This window comes from Prenolepis imparis, unplaced genomic scaffold, assembly GCF_030444845.1.
Source record: "Prenolepis imparis isolate NDT839.2.m4 unplaced genomic scaffold, iyPreImpa1.0 SCAF_5, whole genome shotgun sequence".
Lineage (NCBI taxonomy): Eukaryota > Metazoa > Arthropoda > Insecta > Hymenoptera > Formicidae > Prenolepis > Prenolepis imparis.
In genome coordinates, this window is record NW_028141163.1 from 7,877,219 (window position 1) to 7,891,728 (window position 14,510).

The following is a 14,510-nucleotide window of genomic DNA, read 5'->3' on the forward strand; positions in this document are numbered from 1 at the left end:
CGGCCAAATTTTTAATCGAGAAAGGAGTTTATTCATCCGTAACTATATATAATAAAATCAATAACAGCGAGCATGTTTCTTCATGGTTTATCATTCAATGTTTTCTCTTCCATTATCGTGTAAATGTCATACCATATATTTATATCATATTTAATAACACATCACACTTTTAGTGAAAAATCTCAAGATATTAGGTATTAAATCTGTATGTATGACTTAATAGATAATGAAAGGAAAATTTACTGCAATAAAATAAAATACATATCATAATAAAAAATTAGAATTAATATAATAAAGATTAATTTGATGGTTATAAAAGTTAAAACTTAGAAAGAGAGAAGAGAGGAAGAAATATGCTCTTGAAAAAATGTATTTAAAAAATCTATGTTATTTCTGTCTTAATTAATATGAGATTCATTACTCCTTTCCACTACATTTTCAGATATCCCGCTTTTGTTTTCGACTTATTCTGTGCTTACATTTTTTTAATTCGGTCTATTCGTACAAAGAAATAATGTATGAATATATGTACGAGAGAGAAACGCCTACTCCCCATGCATAAATGTACAGGAATCGGCTCAATCTTTCGAAGCCAGACGTTATTGTAAAATTAAATGCGCTACATGTGCCGTTGCCTGAATTAGAAATAACTTTTACGGGTTGCATCGGTTTATCAAGAGACACGGTAGTGTCTCGCGCCTAGTTTGGGCGAAGCCGACTCTCAGAAGCGAGGCACCGTGTATCTTAAATTCAATCGCGAAAGATCAACGTCCTCGCAATTTATATCATAATCCGTATTTCAACCGATTGACAAATCATACGGTCTCTTCAAATATCGATATTAGTTACATAATTAAATCATTTCTCGAATGTTACTTAATTGTATATAAAAGAAGATTAAGTATATTTAAATAAGAGAGAAATCAATTTCAGTTATTTTCTTTTATAGAATAATAGACACTTATTAAAATAAAAAATTAATTTTATTAGTTTTATTAGTTTTAATAAATTGGAACAACTTTTTTATATTCCTCTTTTGTAAAAAAACGGGGAAAAAAATCTGCTTTTGTGTAGAAGTAAAAAGTTCAATAAAAATTTTAATGCAATCTGCGAATAGCAGAGCAAAAACATATTAAAAACTTTCAACAGCTGAACGCATACCGAAAAGTATGTGAATATTTTATACGCGCGTTTAAATTTAATTGTAAGCAAAAATACAAAAACCATCATTTCTATAACTTTTTCTCGGGAAATTAAGCAAGTCTTATATTCGTAATCTTCACAATTAATCGGAAAAATTACGAAAAAAAAAAAAAATTCTACAGTTTCTATTATTTCTCTCGATTCTTAAACTTTTATATACTCGAAGAAGTCGTTATCACAGCGGTTTGTATGTCGGTACAATTATACGCGGCGTCGTCATCCGGCAATTACTACTCCATGCCCTAGTAAGTTCAGTTTATACGGTAGTCCGCAATGTTATTTCTAACTGTTTTTAAGTGTGAAAGTGAGGTTACACTCGAACGGAAAAGAAGGAGAGAAAGAAGCACAAGGGAAAAAGAGATTGCTTCGGAAAACCGATGAAAATATTATCGGATTCTTCAGCTAACTGAAAAAAATCGCGTTTTTATTCTCTGCCACATCCAAATCGATTTTGCTGCCATCGTTTGTCGTATGTAAAAAGCGCGATCGATGATTTCGTCTAATAAATTATGAGCGAAAACAAGAATATCGGATTTCAATCGGGCTTTCAATAAAGGCATCAATCGCGACGATTAAATTCGATCGATCCATTTCGACGCCGTTGATGTTGGCTTCTTTAAACGTACACAAGTTATTTTAAGAAGCCTGTATAACGATGGTAAAGCGATATTCTCGAGTAAATCTTCAAACAATCTGTCTTTTGTCAAGACTAAAATTGAGATCAAAATATTATTCAATTAAAAATTGTTCTTGCGATGTAAACTTCCGAAAGCTATCTATACAATAAAACTGTTTCAACAGGAAGAAAAATTTAAAGCTTATTAGTCTAATTTCAAAAATTTTAAAAACAAGAAAAATAATACACATCTAAGAAAAATATCTCATATATATATCCGAATCTAAAATTGTGTTTTACAATTTGATCAAACACAAGTGCTTCTTGCTATCATTATATATAGGAACACTATAGAATAAATCAAAAATATTATAATTTTTATTGCATATTGCAGATCTAACTCGAGATAAATCAGTAAAATAGAAGTCTACACGTCACATCCTGTGCTATTAATATATATACATGTTATTGGAAGCATCCGGTTTTAGGAGCATTTGCAATTGCACCGTTATGGGTCTGGTTAATCAATTGACATTTACTATGAGCTAAAAAAGCTGTTATAAAATTTCGAAGGTACAATAATTTGATGTACCAGATTTTGCAGTATAATTTTTGAAGCGACACATGTTACATTTCGAAATTAATCGAAATAGAATTTAAAAGCAAAAAAAAAAAGAAGGTAATATTGCATATTGCAGATTTAGAAGTCAGTTAAAAAAAAAAACTGCGAACAAAAAATTTAAACATCAAAAACCTATTCTGTATTTCAACAATAAAAATAATAATTCAACAAATTTGCCATAAGTAAAAATTGCAGGTGAGCATATAATGTCAGTGAGTAAAACTTTCGACATTTATGCAAAATGTATTTTACGCCAGTTGAGCCATTTCCATCGTAGCGCATAAATATAGAGATCATTTTCGAGTGTCTGCAGCACGGAAATCTAAACTCGCTGAAATTTTACCGGTTTCAATCCCTGGTGAAAATTCATCCCAAGGGAATTTTATTTCATTGCCGCGAAACAATCTGATGTCTGTCGCTTTAGATATATTTCTTCTAGTGAGCAGTTAGTTATAAGCTTAACAGTTACCTGCTGTGCAAAACGGTTACTTCTATAGTCCCGTAACAACAAATAAAATTTAACATAAATTACATACAATTATGTATGTAAATTATTAGAATAATATGAATATAATGATTGTTAAAATATAATAATTGCTAAAACGAAATGTTGCGAAACGAATTTTGACTTTTTCCGCAAAACTTTATGCTATTTTCAAAATATAAAGCTCACGTGCAAATAACAATGGGATATACAGTTTCAGTATCCGTTTTGCTTTTCTTCGATTTATCCATGCATCTTCCATTTTCGACGCGAATGAATTGAACTTCTATCTTCCACGACAATCAAGAGAGCGCGAGCGATTTTTTCACACATAGCCGTTTCGTTTTTCGGACGGAGAGAGGAAAAAAAATCCCGCGAAACTGCAGCACATTTACACCACCTACGAGTCACGAATTTTTTTGTTTTTTTTTTTGCCGTGCGAAACTTTTTAATTGCGAGGCTCACTCCGATGGCCGACGCGAGAGGAGGCCATCCAATTTGTGCGAATGGGTTTTTCTCGAACGCTTTTCCTTCCTCGCCCTGCCCTTGTCGATCCCTTTGCCACGATTCTTTTGTGACGTAAAAATTGAATCCACATAGCTACGGTACATTCACGGACGTGAACATGTCATGCTCGTACATGTCGTACACACACAACAAAATTCGAAGGAGAAATCAACTCTTTGTCGTGTTTTTTTTCTTTCTTCCCTCCCTCTCATTCGCGCTTTTTTTCTTTTAGATTAGATGCAATTGCCATTGACAACTTTTGCAAGTCTAAATATAGAAATTACGACTAATCTATTAGATATGAAGCGAATGTGATATTTAAAAATATACAAAATAAATTCAATTTCTCCATTCAATTATTTCTCTTATCTTATGCCATATTTTTTTGTAGAATTAAAAATAATTTTACAATAATCTATATGGATATAAATATGAACAAAAAAAATAATACAGATACATTTTATATTATATAAATATATTTGAGAGAATATAGCTTCAGTAAGGTTCAGAATAAATATTTCTTTCTCTCTTTCGTTATTATGATTTATACTTTTCTCCGGCCTATAGTCGCTTACTACAAGATTCACAAAGACTAAACACGATCTTTTCAATTAACCAGATGAAAGTACACGCATTCAGTAAATTTGTGGTTTCCGTTCTACCGGAATCTTGCGGTTGTTCGTCCGAATGAAAGATAAAGGAAGAGGAACCGGAAGAGGAAGAGGCTCGGGAAGCCGAACAGGACAGGAAGAAAAAGAGGAAAATAAGAACAAAAAGCTAACGCGTCGTGTGTCCCACGGCAGCTCGTCGTCTCTAGCTAGACCAAACAAACAATCTTTATCTCCTTTATGGTCGCCCGCTTATCTCCGTCCAGCGACTGACTCTCAGCCGACAGGTCGCGCACCTTTTTCTCACCCTCGTACGTAAAGAAATCCTTTGTGTTCCGGCATACGTTCTCACGACGGAGGAAAAGTTGAGAAACGAAGGAGGAAGAGGAAGAGAGAAGTGAGAGTAAGACGAAACATAGAAAATTTGAATAAATCTCGCGCCACGTCGTGAATATCATTTCGCTAGACTTCGTGAAGCGTTTCGCATCTTTAAGGCGAGGGAAACTGAAAACAGTTCTCTAAGTACCGTTTCGATAAAGTTTCAAGGAAAGCCGTGCCGGTGCATCTCGGGCGATGATAACCAGGGCAAGCTTCGTTATAACCGCCGTTTAAGAACCTGACGGTTTTTTTCTTTTTTTTTTCGAAAAAAAAAGAGGGCAAAGTCTTATATCGTTTAGCCGATATCGAAGATAAATGGTTGCGCCGATATGGAAGATAAATCGGTTCTTCTGTAAATAATTGTCCTGAATTTGTTAAAATAAATCGAAGAATTGAGATAAATGTGTTAAATCGAATATTGCGCGAAATTTTTCACCATATTCTCTATATCCTTTCTCAGCATAATATTGCACAATACAATCCCAATCAATCTCTCTTAAGATTCTTATTGATCTTGCTTTGTTTACATATGTCAGAGATTTAATAGATACCGTTTGATTTAAAAATGTTTTGCTTTTTTCTTGCGATCAATCTAAATATCATGTTTATGTGCGAATGCTAAATTTATATAAATCGACACGTTTCGTGAAATAGTCGTGAGACTTCCTAGTAAACATAGATCGAGCGTTGGCGACATACAAATGACAATAAATTGTTCAATTTACTAATACTATTTCCTTACAAGACAGGCAAAATTAATTTGTGAAAAACTCTGAAGGAACCAGATGCGGAAAAACGCGATATATGATCTCGAAATTCTCTCATAAAGAAACATTCGTTGACAAGATAATAAAAATTAATGGAACGCATTTAATTCATGAATTACGTACCAAACAGAAATAAGAGAGTAACATTTCCCCCCAGATAAAATACTTTGCATAATATAAATACTTTTTAAAGTAAAAAATAAAATAAAAAGACGCTTTAATATTAAATTTCCATCAATCTTGATAAAATCGTATAAAATTCTGAAAACTTTCTATTTTATCATACATTTAACACGTTAAATATACAAAAATTTCATTATCATATTACTCACAGATATTACACGGAAAAATTAAATACATCATAAAAGTCAGAATTTGATTCGCCATATTTGGCACATCTAAAATTGTCTAATACGAATGAAAAAGTCGTGATAAATTATCAAAATATTATCCGATTTTATTGTACGTCGTGCATAATTAATTTTACTTATATATTCATTAATATACTAAAAATATATTTAGAATGCAAACGTATCTAATACATAATTTATTTTAATTATATTTCTGTCACTGTAAAATCAACTCAACACAGTTGAATAGTAAGTGTGTCCACCTAATTTAATATCGAGTCCATTTCGCTCCTTTTCGAGCGATGACTTCGCAACGGTTTTATGCGGACGAAAGAAACGTCCCTCCTGATCGTTTATTGAGACAAGCATGAATCGCGAAATTCGCTTCAAATTGCATGTATCCGTATAAAATCAATTCGCCAGAATTTTCTCAACAGAAGAATATAACTCAAATTTCTCTTTATATACGAATTGCTTGACCAATTTAAAATTATAATAAAAATTAATCGAGATATCAGCCTTTGTTTTATAAAGAATTTAGAGATCTTCAAGAATAAAGTTTTAAATAAAAGTTGCACGCATACTTCAGCAGCATAAATTTTATCAAATTTTCGTTAAAAATGATTCGATTTCAAATTCATAGAATGTATGGATATATTACGCGGAGGATATTTTGCATATATACGATATGTCAGGGAAAGCGATCGGCAGAGAAATCGAAAACTCATCGGCGCTCTCTATATAAGTTTCGGTTAACCGCTGAAACGAACGATCGACAGCGATCGAACTTGAGGATATATAGTCTCGGTGGTTGCGGGCAGAGATGACGACGGCAAACGCGAAAGGGCCGCATGTTCATCGCGTTTTTGTCTGTGACGTGGAGAAAAAGTCGTGGAATGCGATTGCCATTGACCGTCCGCAATAAAATCGTTCCGCAATATAAGACGACCGGTTTGCTACGCTAATAAATTATGGTATATCCGTCGCGTCGCGCGCAGATCATGCATGCGAATGCCAAAGAAAGGCCTGACTTCGCAGTCTCGTTAGAAAATTTAATTGCATTATATGGGAGCATGGAAAATCGTAAATCAAAATTCAAGCCATTTTCACGGAAAATAATAATTACTTTGTAAATTGACGACCGAGACAAACTCACGACATTCTTGACGAATCCATGCATTTCGTTTTTTCAGCGTATAATTGCTGTTAAATGTACTTTATCCGCAACCGCTATGAGGATTACAATCCTATATGTATATAATATTTAAATTGCAATATGGATGATAATTACGCAATTAAGTAAACAAAGTAATATTCTGATGCACATACACATGTTTAATGAAATGATGCAAATAATGATTTAAATGCAATATTACTCGCGAAATTTAGTAAATTATTACACGACGGGTAAACATAATAACATTTTCGCACACAAATAATAACATTTATTATTAAGATAATATTCTCGCTATCGAATAATATATATGTCTTTAAAATCACGATAAATTTCGGTTGAAAAATTGATTTGTTCATATGTAAATTTTATTGCGCGTAGTATAATATGATTTTTCGATATCAGAAGCATCGGTGCAGAGTCTACGCGGATGGCTGCAGTAGAGAAAGATTGTTCTCTCGAGTCCTGGCATTCGCACGCACGAATGACGCGCGAACGCGCGTGAAAGGAACATATGGCGTTTTATAGAGAGAGACCAGTCCTTCTTTTAAAGCTTTTCGACGCCACCTGTTACGTAAATGCGAAAGGAAGACCCCCCGAGCCTATTCGCGAGAGAGACGCGGTCGATTGATTCGCATTGTAATAATCAAGGAGGACGATTCACGTCCTTCTTGCAACGTGCTCTTCCCACCTGACGGCCATTCAGCCGCTCGACAACAGAAAGTACCACCGCGTACGCCACGCCGTATGATTATAATAATTCTAGGCGATGGCACTGATACCCTTGGTGACGCTGAGCTATCAAGTACCGTAGTACCTTACGTGGTTACCTTCCGCGAGCTATTGTTGGCAACAGCCTCTCGCTGCGAGATATCAATTCATTTAAACGAGCTATCAATTTACCGCGCGCATCGTGAAGGGAAACGAACGAAATAACGAGAGATTTCAGCGAATAAAGATATTTATGGCTGTAAACTTCTCTCGATATAAGATAAATCAATTCGCTTCGTTTTATTATACCTATAAGACTTTCCACAATTTATGGAAGTCGCAATTTACGGGGCTTTATATATTATCTAAATATATTAAAAGAAATATTTAAAGCAATGTTTCTTTAAACCGTGCCTTACTCGCGAGATAAAAAATTCTCGTTATCGAGTAATATGTATGTCTAATCATAATACATATGTGTATATAAAATTATGATAAATTTCTCTTGAAAAACTTATTGTGAAATTTCCAGTTCGTTAATAATTACAAATATTGATTCAAAAATTATTTTATGACATTAATATCTTGAATCTCTAAATTACGAATTCTTTATATATTTTTTATCATATTCTAATTTCGAAATATTTTGCATTTATTACATTCCGCGCTTTTTATATCGACCAAGGCATTCCTTATTTTTTCCTCAGATAACGAACAAGACGCGAAGCAAGGCAACGGTTAAATTTAAGCTGTTTAAAATGACTCACCGTTGATATGCATTTGTGGCTCGGCGAGATGAACTCTAGACCCCGCTGTCCCTCGCCGCTGAAGCACTTCTGTATGTTGCTCATGAACTTGCGGCGGATCGCTTTGAGAGAATAAACACATAAAGCTGAATGCGGACGCGGCACGTCGCTGTTGGGCCCGTCGCTCTCGGCAAACACAGCGAATAGCACATCGTCTTGGGCAGTGATGCCCAGATCACCGGCGAGCACCGAACCGGCCTTGCCAACATAGGCGGCTTGCACCAAGTTGTAGATACGCTCGTCGCTGGTGCAATTAATCGGTATTTCCGTGTACGAGTAATAGTGCTCGTCGTCTTGGCACACGCGCACCAATTTCGAGAGATAGATCGGCGTCTCCGTATTTTTCATCTGCGTGGTGAGGAAGTAACTAAAGCCGCCGCTGCTGAAGCCGTAGATGTAGTTGATCGGATAACGTTCGCGCGACAAAGAATTCACGTACATTCGCGTACCGGTGGTCACCGCGGCTTCGGCGATGTTCAGCATCTTGTCCTTATCGAGGGATCGCGAGCTCACCGCCGGCACTTCTGAGCGATAAGGCGAATTGCCGGTAAAGGTCACGCCGACGTACATGACCTGGGAGACCGGTGGATTCGGCGGACCGGGTGCGATAAACGCGACCGTCGAGGCGGTGGCATTGTTCGCCACCACCGCCTCCTTAACTTCCTGCACCACATCCGATATGTTGTGCAAATTGCGCACCGTGCACATGCCTTGGAACAGGCTGCCGCAGGAGATGAGTCGCGTGGTAGTGTAATCGATCACCAGGGCTTTGTTCACGTTGTCGACCGGCCGTTTTTGCGCCTCGCGGGGACAGTCCAGCATCGAGCACGCCGTGGAATCGCCCTTCGGCCCGGTGACCTCCTTGACAACCAGCACCAGGTCCGGCGACAGCTGATAGAGCCGATTAACCGCGCCCACGTACACCCGGCCGGTATTCTTGTCCACCACCAGATGGTTCATGCGTTCCACCTCCGAATCGTGGAACTTCTGCACTATATCTGCCGGCAACGAGCGCGCTGTCGGCAGCCGCGATGATAGCGACGTCAGAATTAGGATCAAGATCAGCGGCAGCGGTGGACGACAGCTTCGTCGGCACGACCGCGATATCGCCGACCGCGATATCGCCGCCCTCATCGTCCCCGTCGTCGCTGCCGGGAAGACTGACAACATGTCTATTCTACTTCCACGCTATGGACTCCGTCGCGTCCTCTTCTTCTTCTTCTTCCACCTTCTTTTCCTCCTCCCCCGCGCTGCCGGGCGATCCTGGCGGAGGCAGCCTCTTTCTTGAGCCTCGCCCAGGCCTGTAACAGAGCAATAAAAGTCGATGATTATTACGGCGAAGCGCGTACTCGAGGACTTCAGCAAAGAAATATAACGAGTGCAATTGTAGATTTTATTAAATTATATAAAATAATATGCATTTACAACTAGTGAACATCTTTGAGACTATACATATATAAAGTACAGGAAGGAATAAAATAAATTAAAATTAAGAAACGAAATAAATTAAATAAAAAATAGATAAATTAAAAAAACGAAATATACGATTTTATATGGGGACAACAACGTTCTTTCTTTTCAATTATAAGACTCGTAAAATTTGTGAGACAAAAGAAAATAATTTTGGCATGTTTCGTTTCTCTTCGTTTCTCTGCTATGATATTTAATTTCGCAAATTGATTTTAGAGAGATATGTATATATATATGTATACACATGAGGCAGCATTCACCATACATAATTGTAACTATTATCTCCTCGGACTCAAGGTGAGAGCACCTCTTGCACGCGATGTAATCTACTTTCGATCAAAGGGAAAGGTGCAATTAGTGCAACGGAACAATTATTGCCAACAGCCAACAATAGGAATCAAGCGAAATAATAACAAAGAAGATAACAACGCGCGACGCGCGTTGGTAAACTAACGCTAAATACTGTACTCTTAAAAATTGTGTTTATAAAAGTATACAATTATAAAAATTAATAAAATTATAAAAATATCTAAAATATAAAATAATAAGAGATAAAAAATAAATAACGAGATGTATAAATAATTAAGGCTCTCGATTCAGCAACAAAACGTGCAATCGTCAAAGGAAAAGACATTTAAATGACGCCTCGTTAATGGAACGTAAGCATTTTTATGCGATCAGAAGTGCTCCTCAGCGATCGTTCGGCAGTTCACGTACTTGCAAAATTCGACGGGCGAGACTACATAGTAGGACGAAAGTAATGAGGCTATGGCGGTAGCGAGACGGGGGGAAATGTGCGATTTATCGAGCGAGGAAAACCAGGTGCCTTTGAAACGTGCCCCCTGACGCATCTCTCGGCCCCCTCTTAAGAAAATGAAACGGCCGACTTCGTGCAGCCGGCGAGAGAGCGCATTGGGAAAAGCGAAGGGAAAGGAAGGTAGAGTAAAGGGCGAATGAAGGAAGAAAAAAAAAAGACGGCAATCATCTCTTTCTTTCTCCCTCTCATCTCTTATCGCAACGCGAAGGGTAACGGTTGATCGAGGACAAAACTTTTCTTATTTCCCGAAAACCCATTTCTCCCTTCTTCCCTTCCCTTGTCCTTTCTGAATTACACCCTACCGATTTTATTCGATGTCAATCTCGGTTTATAGCGTTTTAGCCCCCGAACCAGATTAGAAACATCTGCGTGCGAAAATCTCGCATACTTTGCGCAATCTTTAGAAATTATTCAGAACAGTCCTTCTGCGACGTGTATATATGTATATACATAAGTAGTATTACTTATATATGTATATAAACTCATAATAAGATTATATACAGAAAAGCATGAGAAGTTTTTTTTCAATTATGTAAAAAATTAATAAAAAAGATTATAAACAGATTAATATAATGGATTAATATAAGAATGCATGATTCGAGAGAACAATATTACGCTTTGCGCATGTCAATCGGAAAAGTCTGGAAGGAACAATGAATGCTGTATCGATTTGTTTATTAACTGCGACGCAGTTTCAAAGTATGTCTCATAGACTATAGCAACGTCGAGTCGACAATACGCGTCATTCATTAAATGACGAATCGGAGAGTCCATCAGTATCGCACAACAGTATGTATTTGTTTCATGGAAAAGAAAAGATTACAAAGTTCGTGCAATTGTATGAGCCATTCGCGGTGAGTAAGCGGTATAAATAATGATTGCAGGTACAAAGAAAGTAGATCAGGTGACACACGTGCATCGATAAGTATAGAATTGTTCGCGAGTATGCAGTTTCACATGAAGGAAAATCTCTATGATGCAAGAATTCGCTGAGACAAAAATTGTTTAAGAAAACAGCACCGCCCTAAGCGAATGTCTTTAATGTCTTATGATGACATAATATTTTAAAATAACGAATACGATGTATTTTATTGCATCTCCGACTTAGAAGTGGATAGACGCGCACGCTAAACTCCGATAACTCTCCGTATCTGATGAACAGAACGCGTGCCTTTCTTCGTGAATTCCCATTGTGTTAAGGAGGAGCGACACGCACCTTGATGTCGGTTAAAACAGTAATTAATGAGTGTCTTAATTGCTCTCGGCAGTTTGTACCGCGATCTCACCGAAGCGATACACGACAGAGACACCTCTCGTTTCCGACGACGAACTATGTTAGTCGAGAAAGTCAAACATGCGTGAAACTACGGACTAATTAGCGTGCTGACTTGAGGCGATGTGAAATTCAAGGCTATAGAGATACTTCAAATATATATCAAGATACCAATATGGTCTTTCGATATCGAAATTAACATTTTGCAATATGTGACATGCATGTTAAACAGAGAACAGTAATGAGTACAAATTACTTAAAATATTTAGCGTTAAAAATTTATAAACTATATTTAGTAGTATAAAAAATATAATTTATAGTATATATTAAAATTATAATTTGTCATATCATCAATAATTAAAAATTATGTATTGATGCAAAAATAAATTATATAAAAATTAAATTGAAATCGTATGATGAGAATATTTACTACTATATATTTTAAATGTATATTATACATAGAACGTTTTAGAATTATGTTAATAACGAAAAAATTCGATAATATCCTTGTGCAAAATTGCAATTTGCAATATTCTGAATATAGTGAACTTTGCATCTTTCAATTTCCATTTGGAAAGATTTATTATCGAAAAAGTTTAGCTAAGTATTTAGTGTACAATGATTCAATGTCAAGTGTAACAATACAGTCTGTCACATACTGTGCGTTCTATTTTATTATAAACGTGTCTGTGCATTCGGCGCCTCCATAAAGAACGCATCGAGGGTAAAGTCGTGCCAAGAGAAGATTAAAAGACAAACTGCCCTTTTAAGAAAAGGTTACGTAACGAATGCGATGGCTCGACAAACGTGCTTTGGAAAACAGTGTAAGTATTAAAAGCATAGAAAAGAAAGTATTTACGAGTCGTCGAGAAGAAAAGATAATAGAGTCGGAAAAAAATCGAAACGCAGAAGCGGTGCAACCGCTCTCCGCGAGCCTTTAAATCTTCCACTCGGCTCGAAGTCCTTCTGATTCCTCATTAAGTAAATGGTTGACATGGAAAACGTGCCGCGGAAACTTCTGATGTAATTCAAAAAGATATACAGCGCAAGAACAAACTTATCCTTCTCCAATGTTTAATTAATCCTCGGCAAAATTCTAAAGGAAGAGAAAAGGCAATAAAAATAAAAATGCTCTTATAAAGATATACTTAACGTAGTTACATCGATGACAAGTGTGTAATGATTTGATTATTAAATTACTATTAAATTATTAATAAATTGCAGTTGCTCTCGCCAAAAGCGCACGAGAGAGCCGTAACTACGATGCCGATAAAAAGCACATCGCATCGAGATAATTAATTTGATTGCCTTTCCTTTTTCAGAAAAAGATCTAAGTGACTTTTTTTTAAATCTGTGAGAGAGAATCATAAATATACAATTTATATCAAAAAAATTATACGATTTAATATGTATAAATTTCTTCAAATGTTTATTTGAAACACGCAAATATAGCGTATCTTTTTCTTTTATTTTCTGAATTTTTTATGATTCTCTTTTTCTAAAAAAAAAAAAAAAAAAAAGACTAAAAGATGAGACATTTCTCAATTCGCGATGTCTTATAGAAAGTAACAATATATAGACGCATTATATATATCTATTTTAGCATAGTTTATTAAACTTTTACAACATGTTCGAAATATTGGATTTATATATATATATTTATATATATATATATATAGATATAAAATATTTAATCGATATATGTGTATATATACAAGAGATATTTTGATGGATTCTATATCGCTTTACTACTTAGAAAGATCGATTACTTCTATTTAGAAGCATCGCATTAGGCACAAAAAGTTATCTAATGGGACATATATTATCATTTCTAAGTTCAAGAAAATCGACCATTTGATAAAATAATGTCTGACATTTCCAAGAAACTTTTATCATGTATTATGTTGTATATTATGTTGTCCAAACACTCTCGTGACAAATTGATGTTGAAACAAGTGCAAAATTAAGCAGTTAAAGATAATAACTACGCCAACCATAACGATCGTAATGTCAAAGTAAATGGGTCAATGATTCTTTGTCGCATTCATTCATGTAAGTGATAAATTGATTTAATAAATCAGTTAAACTTTGTCAGGCATTTAGATATTAGTCCAATGTATAGAATAAATCGTTACTATTTTTTGCTGTTAATGCATTTTTCTTATTTTCTTTTCTTTTTATTTACCATAATGATTTCTATTATTACTCTCTTCTTACTTTTTATTTTTTTATATATAAGATTTTATAAAAATCGGTTTCATTATTATCTATAAATTTTTAAATGTTATTATTTCTTTTAATTTCACCTTCATAATTGATATCACTTTATTGATTCATTTTAGTATTCTATTAATTACCCTTAAGAAATTTGTTCCAGAATCTAAATATAATTCTTGCATCTTTTTATCTGTTAGTATTTTCCTAAAATTGTTAGTTAATCTACATTCTAATTCGCCTCGAGTAAACTGTTTTCGATAACAGCGATTTACTGCTCACCAAAGTAACAAACTAAAAGCCTTTAAACATAGCGGAATAGCTATTATGGTCTACGGGGAAATTTTCCGAGGAGAGAACGGCCGTTAGCAAAAACTTACTATAACCAACCGGGATGGGAAAACTTGAATTAATTTGCCACCGCTAAAGCGTAGGAAGCGTGGGACGAGAGAGAAAGAGAGAGAGAGACTTCGAGCAGCGGAAAATTTGCGCGGTCTACCAAGTCCGAAG

General features: G+C 35.5%; 1 protein-coding gene across 3 annotated transcripts in view; it reads right to left on the minus strand.

The window, feature by feature from the left end:
* Window positions 1-14,510, minus strand: part of Plexa (plexin A) — a 254,934-nt gene that overhangs the window by 166,367 nt on the left and 74,057 nt on the right. For all 3 annotated transcript variants that reach the window (XM_083038986.1, XM_083038985.1, XM_083038984.1), the window contains one exon: window positions 8,188-9,527. In XM_083038986.1, coding sequence (XP_082895112.1) covers window positions 8,188-9,396 — 1,209 coding nt within the window. In that variant the 5' untranslated portion in view covers window positions 9,397-9,527. The remainder of the gene's footprint in view (window positions 1-8,187; window positions 9,528-14,510) is intronic.